This window comes from Kogia breviceps, chromosome 10 (genome assembly GCF_026419965.1).
Source record: "Kogia breviceps isolate mKogBre1 chromosome 10, mKogBre1 haplotype 1, whole genome shotgun sequence".
NCBI classification, from domain to species: domain Eukaryota; kingdom Metazoa; phylum Chordata; class Mammalia; order Artiodactyla; family Physeteridae; genus Kogia; species Kogia breviceps.
Genome location: NC_081319.1, coordinates 44,521,464 through 44,534,616, shown reverse-complemented (window position 1 = coordinate 44,534,616; position 13,153 = coordinate 44,521,464). Strand labels below are relative to the sequence as shown.

Genomic DNA, 13,153 nt, shown 5'->3' with positions numbered 1-13,153 from the left:
TAGAGGGGAAAAAAGGCATGCTGTCTTTGCTTTCAGTGTGCTGACCTTTGTCATTTAAATCTAGATTATTTCATGCATTGTAAGTTTTTTTGATACCATACTTTGTAAAAAGAAAAAAATGCCTCCCTTTCCTGGTGAACCATATCTTTATTTTAATCTTTTCAATTCTGTGTATGCAGGATTAGGGCCATTTTAGGACTATCAGCACCTGAAAGAATTGTATTATAGGCATTTTTAAAGAACAGAGACCTGCACATTAGAAGTAAAACATTTCTTTTAAAAAAGGATTTTATTCATCTGATGTAATCATATATCAGATAAACATTCCTTGCACACCTCCTCTGTGTCAGGCTCAGGGCCAAGGGCTAGGGCTATAGACAGGAAAGGCAGCAGGTCCTGTTCTATAGGAATTTATATATCCGGTTTCGAACTTGGGCATGACCGTGCCCTACTCTTCTCCCACGCTCCTGCTAATATTTGGCAATGTCTGGAGACATTTTTGATTGTCAAATCTAGGAGGGTGCAGCTTCTAGCATCTAGTGGGTAGAGACCAGGGATGCTGCTAAACATCCTACAACATACAGGACAGGCCCCGCAACAAAGAATTATCTAACCCAAAATGTCAATGGTGCTGATCTAATAGGAGATATATGAATGAACAGAAAGGGCAACAAAGTAAGGCAGACATATGCTTAGGTTTTATGGGAATCCAAAGGGAGAGAGTCTTCTACTTTCAAAGTGAAACTAATATTGGCATTTTTTTTTTTTTTTTTTTTTTACCTTGAGACATTTTGATTTGTTGTTGTTTCAACTTCTGGCAAAAAATCTCTCTGATAACATTTCCCGGTTTCTGAGAACACCATTCATTAGAGCATCTCCAAATTAGGGTTGATTCTGCTGGGTCTGGAAAGATGGAATCACCTGACTGGATTTGACATCGGGACTATGCCAACCGGTGATGGTAACGATGGCCTGAGTGGCTAATGTCCAGATTTCTCTGTGTCACCCCTGGTTTGCATTGTTGGAAACTTCTCATCGGACCTTTACTGAAGTCTTAAAAATGATTGTAGGTGTTTATATGTAAGAATCTATTACATTCTTTCTTTCCTCACCAGTTGGAAGGACAGAAAAATCCATTACGAGCAGACATATCTGTGAAGCAGGGCAGACCAGTTCTGTAGTAACCTAAGTTCTGTTGGCAACCACTGTTATTATCTGTAGTGACACTGGCAATGCTCCACCTGGATCCCCACAGATCCCTTATATAGTTTCTGCATACTCCCCTCCCGGCTCCCAAGCTGCAGTGTGCTTTTGTTTCCAACAGCTCAGATCTATGCAAAAACGGCCTTTGAGCTACTGTAGACAGTTTGCCTGCATGAAGAGAGACTGAGGTGCCCACTGGCTGTAGGAAGGGCCAGTTCCTTTGCCTTAGGTCAGGACAACTCTGAGATGCAACTTACACCCCGGAGTTGCCTGCAGGATTGGGCTGAAGCTACTTTTTGTCTAAGATCATAGCTTTGCTTGACTTCTTCCCTTTCCCCACTCCCTTATCAGTCTCCCCTGGGAGCATTTCCCTAATAAATCACTTGCACAGAAATCTTCATCTTGGGGTCTGCTTCTGGGGAACCCAGTCTAAGACCCTTCTGAGAATATATTTGCTATGGTGGAAGGATATTTGTGTCCTTGCCCTCTTTGTGAAGAGTTACAACATCATCAGCTTCTCCTTTGGACATGTGTGCCCTAGACAGAGCACATCCACACTGTCTTACATTTTCTTCCAGGGAAGTCAGCTGCTCATCCAGTCTCACTTGGTCTGTTCCAAGAGGAAATGTCCCTTTCTCTCTGTCAGGAGGGACAGGTGGGAACTCCCAGGGCCCTGTAGACTCTGCTATCAACTCCTCTGTGGCATTGATGACTTTCAGGACTTCTGTGGAGATGTTGCAGAGAGAAACAGCAGAATACTTCTGTTTGGTCCAATAACAGAAGGGGACAGAAGACAAGAACAACATTAACGATGACACGGAAATTCTACATTATCAGGGTGCTCATCATGAGATCGATTCTGTTTCATAACACACACAAACATCAGTGTGCCAAAGGAATGGGACACTAAAAGAATCTACCCAGTCTGAGGGGACTAAGAGGAGGCCTGATGTAACTTGGCTTAGCTTCTGTGACTCACAGTGAATTATTTCAGATTCTTAGGGAGAGAGGAAGGAGAGCTCAAGTGCAAGCTACTAGGTCCTCTGCCCACTGCTGATGGTTTCATATTCATTACCTCTTTTTCTGGATGATATTCTCTTTCCTCAACAGAGCTTCAGTCACAGACTCTGTCAAACTACATTCATGCTGTGGTCCAGTGGGTAGCTTTATGGATGAAGAGTTAGGAGACCTGGGCTCTAGATCTGGCTGTGACTTCATCTAGATATGGGACCTTGGCCAGGCTACTTCCCATTTCTGGAACTCAGTTTTGTCATCTGTACATTGAGAGGATTGGAAAGAGTCTCTCTGCAGTCTCTGGTAGCTACTGTGTTGTTAGCTCACCCACATCTATTCTCAAGCCCATTCTTCCTTATCTTCCCCCACCACTAAGGCTGAACAGAAAATACACTGCATTTCCCAGCCTCCTGCAGCCAGGGGCAGTCATGTGACATCGTTCTGACCAGTGAGCCTGCAAGAAAGGTCTATTGAGGGGTTTCTAGCAAAGCTTTTGTTTTCCTAATCAGGTGAATAGATGCAGCTGATGCTCTCCTGCCCCCACTTCTCTCTGCCTTGATCATAGGTCTGCGGTTAGGAAGCCAACAAGAGTGAGGATGATACCAAAATGCTGGGTCAGGTGGATCAGAAAGACTGAAAGAGCCTGAGCCCACATAGCATTGGATCAGCTGAACTGCCTCTGAACACCTTGATACATGTGTGCAAAATAAGTCCCTACCTGTTGGAGCCCCTATTGGCTGGATATTCTGTTATTTGTGGTTGAATATATTTCTAACTGATACAAGTCACTTCTAGTTTTTATATTCATGGCTCAAAATTACAGTCAGTCCAGATCTGGGCCAAGGTCTTTAAAGGAGCAGAGGTACTTCAGCCACAAAGAATTATCTGCATCTTAGAGTTCATCTGAACATATAGCACCAAGAAGTAAGCAGGAGATCAATGTTGCTTGGCACTAATGGTGTCCATCTACAATCAATTTTACTTAACCCATCACCGGGTTTGTAAACTGGAAGTCAAATATTGCCCATGGGCATTTTTTTAACCAGTAAAGAGTTTCAAGAAAGCCTGGAATTTTAATCCCTTTGGTACCTCCCAAGGTATCTATCTGATTCATATATTCTGGCCAAAATATATTAATGATAGCTCTGACTTGGTTTGCAAAGTTTGTTTCCCCAAGTAAATTCTACTGCAGGTTTTATCTCACTAGAGGAAGTTTTCAGTGGCCCTGCAACTTCACTATGGAATCAGAGTGTCTAAGTGACAAGTCTGTGGCTGAGTCCACAGTCTAGAAGCTGGCTCTGGGCTCTGGTACATGGTCTCATCCTAGGGTCTCATCCTGGCACCTGTCAATCATCCTAGGGTTAGGGCACACGTGCTTAGAGGGCTCCTCTGCAGCCTGTCTGTTTCACAATAGTTGCTTGACTCACCCAAGAGTTATGCTTCTTTTGGTTCAAGGGACTTTGCTACATACCAAAAATATGGGTCTGGGTCATCAAGAAAATAAGATGGAGGAAGGTGACGCAGACCCACCAGAATAAGGGAAGTGTCCGAGGGAGAGCCAAGCCAACTCTTTACCTTAGGAAAAACTTGAAGAGGCTGTCCGCCATTATCTAGAATCCTGTAACTCGATGTGGCAGATTTTGGAGATGAATTGGACTCAAAATGTTTTTGGCAAGAAATAGCTGCCACTGTTTGCTTAAGTCTATTTTAGAAAAGGCAACGTTGTATGTATGAAAGAAGGTTTGGTACCCTTCTCTTAGTAAATAAAGCTTGTATTTAGAAAGTTTGCCCTTTGTTTGATAGAAGAGGTGCCTTTGTACATCTTTTGACTAAGGGATTCAGGAAAGCCGGTTAGACCACAGCACGATGGAAGGGCAAATGTTAACATTTACACACATCTCCAATTGGTCCAGGGTCATTAAGGGGCCAATGTTATTAATGGGAAGGACTTCAGAGGTGCTTAAACAGAAAGAGTTATCCGCATCTTGATTCCCACTGAACATATAATATCAAAGTGATAAGCTGGACATCAGTGTTGCTTGGCAGTCATTGTTCCTTTCCGTCCAGAAATAGCCTTGCTTGTTCAATCATAGGAGTTGCCAGCTGGAAGCCAAATATTGCCTAGAGGCATGCTTTTTTGACAAGAATGCCTTCTGTGAGATAAGCACTTCCCAGTTCTCTGCAGTCCCCACCATTCATTCTATTGCATACATATCTTATTGGGGGTCTGTGGTGCACAGGCTCTGCTCCAGGTGCTGGGATAAGCAGTGAACAGTGGATGAAGTCCCTGCCCTCAGGGTGTGCCTTTAGCTCTACCCCAGCCACTTGACACGGTGACATACTTTCCTGACCCCTGAAGGTATTTGCACTTGTCATGAAGTGAGAGTGAGCAGTTCCCAGCAGTTGGTCTGTGGAGAGCATCACAGCTTCACTTGGAAGGTCTGTGGTCCCCTTCCGAAGGGAGCCAGCTTCCAGCTGGGGAAGTGACTGAAAAAAATTATATGGGAAGTGGACAAGATCTCTCTGGTTGCTTGGTGTCCCAGTTCTGCCCTCCATTGTGAAACACAAACTGGAACCCACAAACACTTGCAGGGAATTAATCCCACCTCTAGGGAATCGGGTGGTTCTTGTGTGTTCTACAGGAGTGTTGAGGGCTTGCTTGGACGTGAGCGTGGGAGTGGACAGGGCACCTGCTGGAAGTGAAGATAACTGGGATTTAATGAACTGTGTGGCAGGAGCAGGGCACGCAACCTCCTTGTTCCTTAGCTTACTCACTAGCCCAGTGAGCGATTAGAAGGTTTGTCACAGGGTTAACACCAACTTGTTATGTAAATGTCCTGTACCCTGCCCAGTCTAGATTTAAAAGTAGAAAGTAACCTTCTACAATTGTGTGAAATAAAGCTATATTTAGCACCGGACAGGGTTTTGTTCAGATAAAAAGCTGGTGAGGATTCAGAGGTGCTGGCAGGGAGCCCTATGTGGGGGAGAAATGAAAATCTACAGGAGCCTTCCTGCTTTATTGCCTACAGCTCCAGAGACCTGAGCTGAATGGCACAAACAAAGCACGATTCCAGAGCCAGAAAGAGCTCTCTATGACGGCAGCCAGTGTTACTCCAGATGTTAATTATAAGATGGATCAAATGTGACAGGTCCATGGTATCAAGTAAGGGAGACGTGAAAGTGTGAAGAAAATCAGCTGACAGAATAGGGGCTGTTGCAGAACAAGAATGTTGGCCTCAAAGACACTCGTGGCCAAGGGCCCCATGGATGATGGAATGAAAATGGCCAGTGGACTCATGCAGTAACCAAATTCAACCTTCTAGTGATCAAAGAAACACAAATTAAACAACAAATTTATTAAGTGCCTGGTACATGCATGACTCCCTTTCAAAATGCCCAGCGTAGCCAGTATGGCTTCTCCAGGGTGGAGGAGGAGCTTTCAGCTGTTGATACGCCCCGGGGATGTATTTGCTCTGACACACTGATGCTCCTTGACCTCCCGACCATGCATGGTCACCACTGAGAGCCACTCACCACTGAGTGTCCACCTCTAGGGTCAGGTCCGTGTCACATCCCCTTGTGGAACATCAAATCTATTATGTCAACTTTACAATCACCGGGCTGGAAGCAAGAGTCCACGCTCAGGGTACAGAAGGTGATGAGAAACCTCCAGTGTTTCCTCCATCGCTCAGCAGTGAGGCAGAGAAACAAGCGTCAACCTCAACAAAGACTCAGCTTCCTGCCAGACTGTAACCAACAACAGGACCAATGCAGACCTTTGAGGAGGTGATGTACCACTCCGAGGTGGGGGGCCTCCCACAGTGGCCATATCAGTGGACCTGAGAAAGAAGACCAGGTCAGGACCCACGTCAAAATCCCACCTGTATCTTTTCTCTTCTTTCTAGGGACTGCAGGGCAGAGCAGACTCCTTTACTTTTTGTCTCACTACCCACAGACTTGAGCCCGAGCAATCTCTCCATCCTGTAGCCATGCCCTTTCTCTTCCTATAAAAACATGTTGCCAGAAACAAATTCTTCCTCCATTTACTCTTCCTTCTAAACTGTTTTCCAAAGATATGCAGCATGCAAAGTGTTGCCAGGGGGAGATTCTGAGTCTCTAGAATTCGAAAGAAGAAGATATTTCCATCCTAAACACTAGATATACCTGCTTATTTGCAACCCTCGCAAATTCTCCTGATAATTTTCCAGTGTTGTCACTCATTTCAAAGCTTTGTGTTGGAGAAAGAAATGCAAACTCATTTCAAGCTGGAATAAGCGGGACTGCTGCTTACTAGAATGGCTCAAGCTTGTGAACATGTGAGCAGCAGGGGCTCATTAGCTGCCTGGCTTAATAGGAAGAGAACACAGTGGAATAACAGAGGCCTGATCCCAGAGCCCTCTCTACCCTTGGGCATGTGTGTGCACATGTGTCTGCCAGTCTCAGCGGCGCCAAAACAGATTCAGTATCTGGCTGTGTGTGATGAACTAGGGCTGTGAAAGAGGCCTGGGGTATCTATTTATGTGACTTGATATAAGTCTTGATATGACAGAACCTAATACAATGTGGGATAAAAGCTTTGAGGATTAAATGATGTGTACAGGTTTCTGGGGCAGAAGAGGGAATTTCCCAGTTCCACCTCGGGGAATTCTTCTGACACCTATAATAAGACCTAAACAGATAGAAGCTGAAGGGACATTGACATTAAGGTTTTTGTGAGATTTAGAAGCAGGCAGTATGCTTTGAGGTCCACGGGTCAGTCTATGAAGCAGGGAGGGCAGTGGCGAGGGGACTGCCACGTGAGCAGGGTCTTGCAAAGGGCCTCCTTACCCATTGGGCTCAGCAGGCGTGGAGCCTAGGGCCCACCATTCTTTTAAGGGGTCCATGAAAATGTCTTAATTTCTTTTAAAATCATAAGGAAAAATGAACTATTAGTTCCAGGCACATGTTTTAATACACAATATTAATCTTTATACCAACACAATTGTAAAATACGATTTTAGGTGTTTTTTGGTGGAGGAAAGGGTCCACAAAGGCATAAGTGCTTGGGCCCACAAAAGTCATAAATTGGCCCTGGTCTTGCTTATCTGGAGCCTCTATGGAGAAGGCACCTGGGCAGGGCTGGTTCCTAGGGTAGATCTGGGCAGCAGCAGCAGCCTGGTGAAGGCCCTGAGCAGGCCCCTGTTAGAGGGCTGATTGTGAACATGTGGGAGATCTTTCCCCTAGATTCCCCCAAATAATGGAGGGAGACAGTGGGGGTGGGTGGATGCTCTGGTCTTGTGGTTTCCTAGTGGGGACGGATGCTAAGGTGACCTCCTCGTTGTACACACCAGATCGTGAGGCTTGGGAAATTCAGGTTACTCTGTGTAGATTTTGGGGAAATAACTTAATTTCTCTGAGCCTCAGCTATGAAATGGAGGTGTTCATCTAGCTCAAGGGGTTTTTGAGAAGATGAAATTAGTCAGCATATGCCAAGTGTCCACAGTGTTTCGGTCCAGAGCTGTCTACCTGTCCTCAACTCTCCCACCTGCCCTACTGGTTCAAGATGGGCACATTACTGGTGATGGCCAGTAGCTTAGACACCTTTTATTATGTACTGTGTTCTTTTTTTTTTCTTTTTGGCTGTGTTGGGTCTTCGTTGATGCATGCAGGCTTTCTCTAGTTACGGTGAGCGGGGGCTACCCTTCGTTGCGGTGCGCAGGCTTCTCATTGTGGTGGCTTCTCTTGTTGTGGAGCATGGGCTCTAGGGGGCACGGGCTTCAGTAGTTGCAGCGTGTGGGCTCTGTAACTATGGCTAGCATGAGCTTAGTTGCTCCGCGGCATGTGGGATCTTCCTGGACCAGGGTTCGAACCTGTGAACCCTGCGTTGGCAGGCGGATTCTTAACCACTGCACCACCAAGGAAATCCTGTACTGTGTTCTTGAAACAACTTTCCTTGACTACTTGGTGTTTTGAAGAATGCTTTTTACTATTTTTTAACCAAAAAAAAAAAAAAGTTAAACTTTGCTGCTGTTTCCCTGTTTTTTTCTCTTGCTAAGTAAGAATATTTTTTTAAAAAGCCACCATGGTCTACTACTGTCTGGCTTCACTATAATGTCATAAAGAAGGGATACCTTAACACCAAAAATGGAAGACATAATATCAGAATACAGAATGGTTTGTCCTGAGGAATGACAGTAAACAACCTGGCACTGACACTCAAGACACACACGCATGCACGCACGCACACAGGACCCTCTGTTTCCCAGTTGGAAGCATACTGAACCATACGTACTGGTAGGCAATAAAAATAAGGTATGTCATTGCCTCGCTGGGCAACCGAACAAGCCAGGCCCTCAAACATCTACTATTTTCTGTCATCACTAATTTAATTCAAGCCTTCAGGAAGCATCTGCTCTATGCCCAGCACTGCACTGGGCCCTGCAGGGGATGCAGAGTGAGTAAGCCTGGGTCCCTGTCCTGAGAGAGCAGAGACAGGAGAAGGGCAGGAAGACCCAGGTAGCAGAAAACAGGTCCTACCCTGCACTGGGAGCCACAGGCTGTGGACCTGCAGAGGGGCAAGCAGGTTCCGTTAACGTGTGACTTTGGGGTCAGTCTGGAAGCACAGAAAACAGAAAGAACTTTAACAGAGTCTTCCAAAGACACGTTGGCTCCCATGCAGGAATTACAGGCAGAGGAGAAAAGTCTTTCAATGTTCAAGTTGCATAAAATATGTACGGGGCCTCACCTTCTCTCCTGGGACACCTTGCTCCTGAGAGAGCCTTTTAGGGACGAAGAGAGGAAGGAAGGAAGCCAGCTCAGTATTAATGTGCGTCCTTCCTGTGCCCGGTCTGTCCCCAGGCTTCTCATGATTTCGTGTGACCCTCATCACAACCTGACGTGGTGGCTGTTTTCATCCCATCTTGAGAGAGAAAGAAACTGTGGCTCAAAAAAGAAGATGCACAGCTGAGATTTGAACCCAGAGACTTTGGTCTTCAAGGTCCACACTCCTTCCCACCTGCCACATCACCTCCTCCACCTGCATAATTCCTGGGACCCAATGGACTGCAGAAAGTGATGGAAGAACAGAATCTAACTGAATAATCAGATCAGCGAGAGAAGGGCCTGTAGCCTCCACCAAGTGACATCAATTAGAACAAGCTCGTTGATTTGTACACCAATGACCAAACCACACAACAGAGCTTGAGATCTCCCAAGCGACCAGCTCCTGTTCTGAGCCTTACTGAGCCTACCTGAGATGGAGCCACCAAAAACAATCAGAGTGAACAAGAATGTGGTCTCTGAGGAAATCTGCTCTAAGTGTGATCCAGACTTCACAGCCCGCTCATTACTTTTCTGTCCCACATTACAGATGCTGCCTTGGCTTTATGAAATGCTTCTATCAAACCGCCACAGCAAGCAAGGAAATTTGTCCAAATGCCCTGATTTCATGTATTTTTTTTCCTTCTCAAAGGTAAGAAAAGAAACTCCATATGTCCTCCTAAATAGTTGACAGAAATCTGCTAGAAAAATTCAATGCAAATATGTTTCAGTTCTCATGAAACATAAGGCGCTCCGGCGAAGCCTCTACAACCCGTCAAAATACATTCCCCACGAACAGACTCATGTCCCCAACGACTGACTTGAAAGAAGGTGGCACAGAATTGTGGAAAGAAATTGGAGCATGAACCTAATAAATTAGCATATGTAATAAATTGAAACACGAAATGTAATGGACATCAGAGAATGGACCTCTAGGAATGTTTGGGTTCTTAAATCATTTAGATTTTGATGGTCAAAGCCACCTATGAAAGAAATAAGATTTTTAAAAATTGTGATAACTGAAATGAATTTTAAAAATTATTTCATTTATTTTATTTTTGGCTGAGTTGGGTCTTCGTTGCTGCATGCGGGCTTTCTCTAGTTGCGGCGAGCAAGGGCTACTCTTCGTTGAGGTGCGCAGGCTTCTCATTGCGGTGGCTTCTCTTGTTGCGGAGCATGGGCTCTAGGGGGCACGGGCTTCAGTAGTTGCGGTACATGGGCTCAGTAGTTGTGGTGCATGGGCTTAGTTGCTCTGTGGCATGTGAGATCTTCTTAGACCAGGGATTGAACCCGTGTCCCCTGCATTGGCAGGCGGATTCTTAACCACTTCGCCACCAGGGAAGCCCAAAATGAATTTTTTTAAATGTGCACATTTAGTTTAGTTCCAGAATTAAACCCACGGGTCTGTATGTTTCCCCACGGTCGTTTTCTTTCCCTTCCTTGGTGGAGTCCCTGTTGTTTGATGTAGGCACCTGAGCAAGGTCACTCCAGGACCTGGTGACGGTGAGAGAGGAGGGGAATGCTGGGGCCACTGCCTTTGACCATACCTGCCCGGGCAGGTGTAGGGCAGGCAGGACTTCCTGTCCTGGCAGAGGAGGTGATCATGGTTGTCAGTCTCTTTTGCTTTTGCATACTGGCTGTTCCTCAGAAAATTATTTCCTGATACTCACTGGACACACTTCCCCACTGTTGGAGGTAACCAGGGCTCTTCCAGGGCACGTGCTCAGCTCTGTAGTAGCCCAGTGACACAGGAAACCACCTTCCACATTCACTTGGAAGGGAGGTGGCACATGGCAACCAGGGTGATCTTGATAAATGTAAGGTCCTCCTTGTTATGTCTCTGCTGAAACCTTTCCAGGTGCTTCCTGTCTCACACAGACTAGAAGCCAAAGTTCTCTGCATGGCCCACACCGCTGGCTTGCTCTGGCCCCTCCCTCTCTCACTTCACTAAGTGCTCTCCCCTTGGCCACGTTTCCCCAGCTACCCTAGCTCCTTAAGCGGTTCCTTGAACTTGTCAAGGTCATTTCTACCTTAAGGCCTTGCATGTTTTTCTCTGCCTGGAAAGCCCTTCCTTTAGATCTTTGCCTGACTTTTCCCTTTGTGTCTTTCGGGTTTCAGTGGAAAACAGAGTTGGTCAGAAAAGTCTGGACCATCCATGACTCATACTCCTTCCAACTCCATCCATGAGTGTCCTGCTGAATCTCCTTAGCACTGATCACTAAGGACCTCTTCCCCTGTATGTGTTTACATACTTATCAGCTGTCGCCCCCAACAGTGGGTAAATTCCACAAGAGCAGGGACCTTTTCTCTCTGGTCCCTACTGTATTACAGCTCTTAGAATAATTCAACAATTATTTGTAACAAGGATTGAACAAGGATTCAAATTCCAGAACTTGTGCCACTACCTCTCATGGGAAGTTGGCATCTTTTCATTATTGTCTCCTGTACGTATTGCTGGTCCTGCAAACCTGGGGGAGCCATTCATTCCTTTGTTGGAGAGAACATTAAGGACCTTCCTGTCTTGCCACATCCGTTCCCCCAAAAGAACAAGTGTACATACGTCTCAACACATTTATTAAAAAATGATCTCTTCCCAACCAGGGGTGAGAGGTGGGTGGTAATTATGAGATCAATTGTGAGTTAAATTAAGTATATTCTAGGGCATACTTCTGGACTATTTCATTGCATCTTTTATCAATATCTCACAAATTTAATTACTCTGCCTTTAAAACATGATGTACTATCTTAATAGATAGGTCCTCTTCATTTCTTTTATTTTTTCTAAGCATTTCTAAGTTATTCTTGACTTTATTTTATCAGTTGATTTTTTGAATCCTTTTGAAAAGTTAAAAAAACTTCTGGTTCAGATTTTGATTTAAATTACAGTAAATGTCTACCCTCATTTTGGAAGAATTCTTCTTTACACTGTCTTTCCTACCAGCAAAACTGGTAGGTTTCTGAGAGATCTGCAGTTTTCTTGTTAAGCTTTAGTTTCACATTTTTTTGTTCCTATTATGGTTGGAATTAATTTCCATTTTATCTCCCCACTCCTCCAGTCTGGTTTGAGATTCATCTGTAAATTTTAGTTATGAAATGGGAAGTTCTAATGTAAATCCCAGAACCTATTGAGCTGTATTGTGTAATTGTGCCGAATGATATGGATTCATGAAAAGACCTGCTACTACTAGACCTTTTCTTTGAATAGAATGAATTTTTATTTTGCATTTATTTGCATTCAAAGTTGCTGTATTCTTTTCTTTTTTTTTTATTGAAGTTGATTTACGATGTTATGCTAGTTTCAGGTGTACAGCAAAGCGATTCAGTTATATGTACCTATCTATATATTCTTTTCAGATTCTTTTCCCTTATAGGTTATTATAAGATATTGAATATAGTTCCCTATGCTATACCATAGGTCTTTTTTCTATTTTATATATAGTAGTGTGCATAGTTGCTGTATTCTTTTACAGGCTCTTTTTATCTCAAGGAAATGTTTGTGATCTCTGACCTTACCCTGGGGATCCTTTATATTTCTCCACGCGTTTTTCTCCCATTCTATGCAATAGCTATTTCAAACCCTCTCCACAATCCTGACACTCAAATTTCACTATCCCCTTACTTTCAGAAGGCAAACTTGCCTTCTAGTTCAGAAAGCTAGAGATGTAACCAAGCAGGACCTTACGGGGCCTTCCCAGGACAGACCACCCCCTGCCCCCATGTCCTCTGCCTGCCTCTTGTTTGTAGAAAGACTTTAGCCTCCTAGGCCATCCCCGAGGCCATCCCCGAGTTCCAAAGAATAAATTTAATAAATTTAGAAGTGAGAAAATGCAGAAACAAAGGAAAACAGTCAAGCAAGACAAAATAATAATAGTTTAGCCATTAAACAAAGTCAAATACCTTTAGTTCCTCTCAAGGGCTATAAGATAACATTCTGAGCCATATCCTTTGAGTTGTTTTGCAAATACTGAAACCCGCCCCCCCCTCCCCCGCAGGTGGAAAACATTAACTACATGCTGACCACCAGCATGTAGGCAGGCCCCAGACAGGTTGGAACCAGAAGGTTGATGATGTTGACTCCCCATTGCCTCACTACCAACCAATCAGAAGAATGTACACAATCTGATCATGTGCCCTGCAA

At 44.6% G+C, this 13,153-nt stretch overlaps 1 protein-coding gene and 1 long non-coding RNA gene across 7 annotated transcripts in view; one reads left to right on the top strand and one right to left on the bottom strand.

Annotated features, from left to right (window-relative positions):
* The window catches only part of LOC136794992 (uncharacterized), a 146,236-nt gene extending 136,167 nt beyond the window's left edge, over nt 1-10,069 (top strand). Inside the window, exon 3 of the long non-coding RNA XR_010842630.1 lies at nt 9,055-10,069. This is a non-coding gene — a long non-coding RNA (uncharacterized lncRNA). The remainder of the gene's footprint in view (nt 1-9,054) is intronic.
* Nucleotides 1-13,153, bottom strand: part of MYRIP (myosin VIIA and Rab interacting protein) — a 213,889-nt gene that overhangs the window by 17,741 nt on the left and 182,995 nt on the right. For 4 of the 6 annotated variants that reach the window (XM_067044556.1, XM_059075853.2, XM_067044558.1 and 1 more), the window contains one exon: nt 1,770-1,964. The exons of 1 other annotated variant lie outside the window; for it this stretch is intronic. In XM_067044556.1, the coding sequence (XP_066900657.1) occupies nt 1,770-1,964 (195 nt within the window). Of the gene's footprint in view, nt 1-780; nt 1,965-13,153 lie in introns of all 6 variants that reach the window. One more of the 6 variants, XR_010842607.1, reaches the window with a different exon arrangement.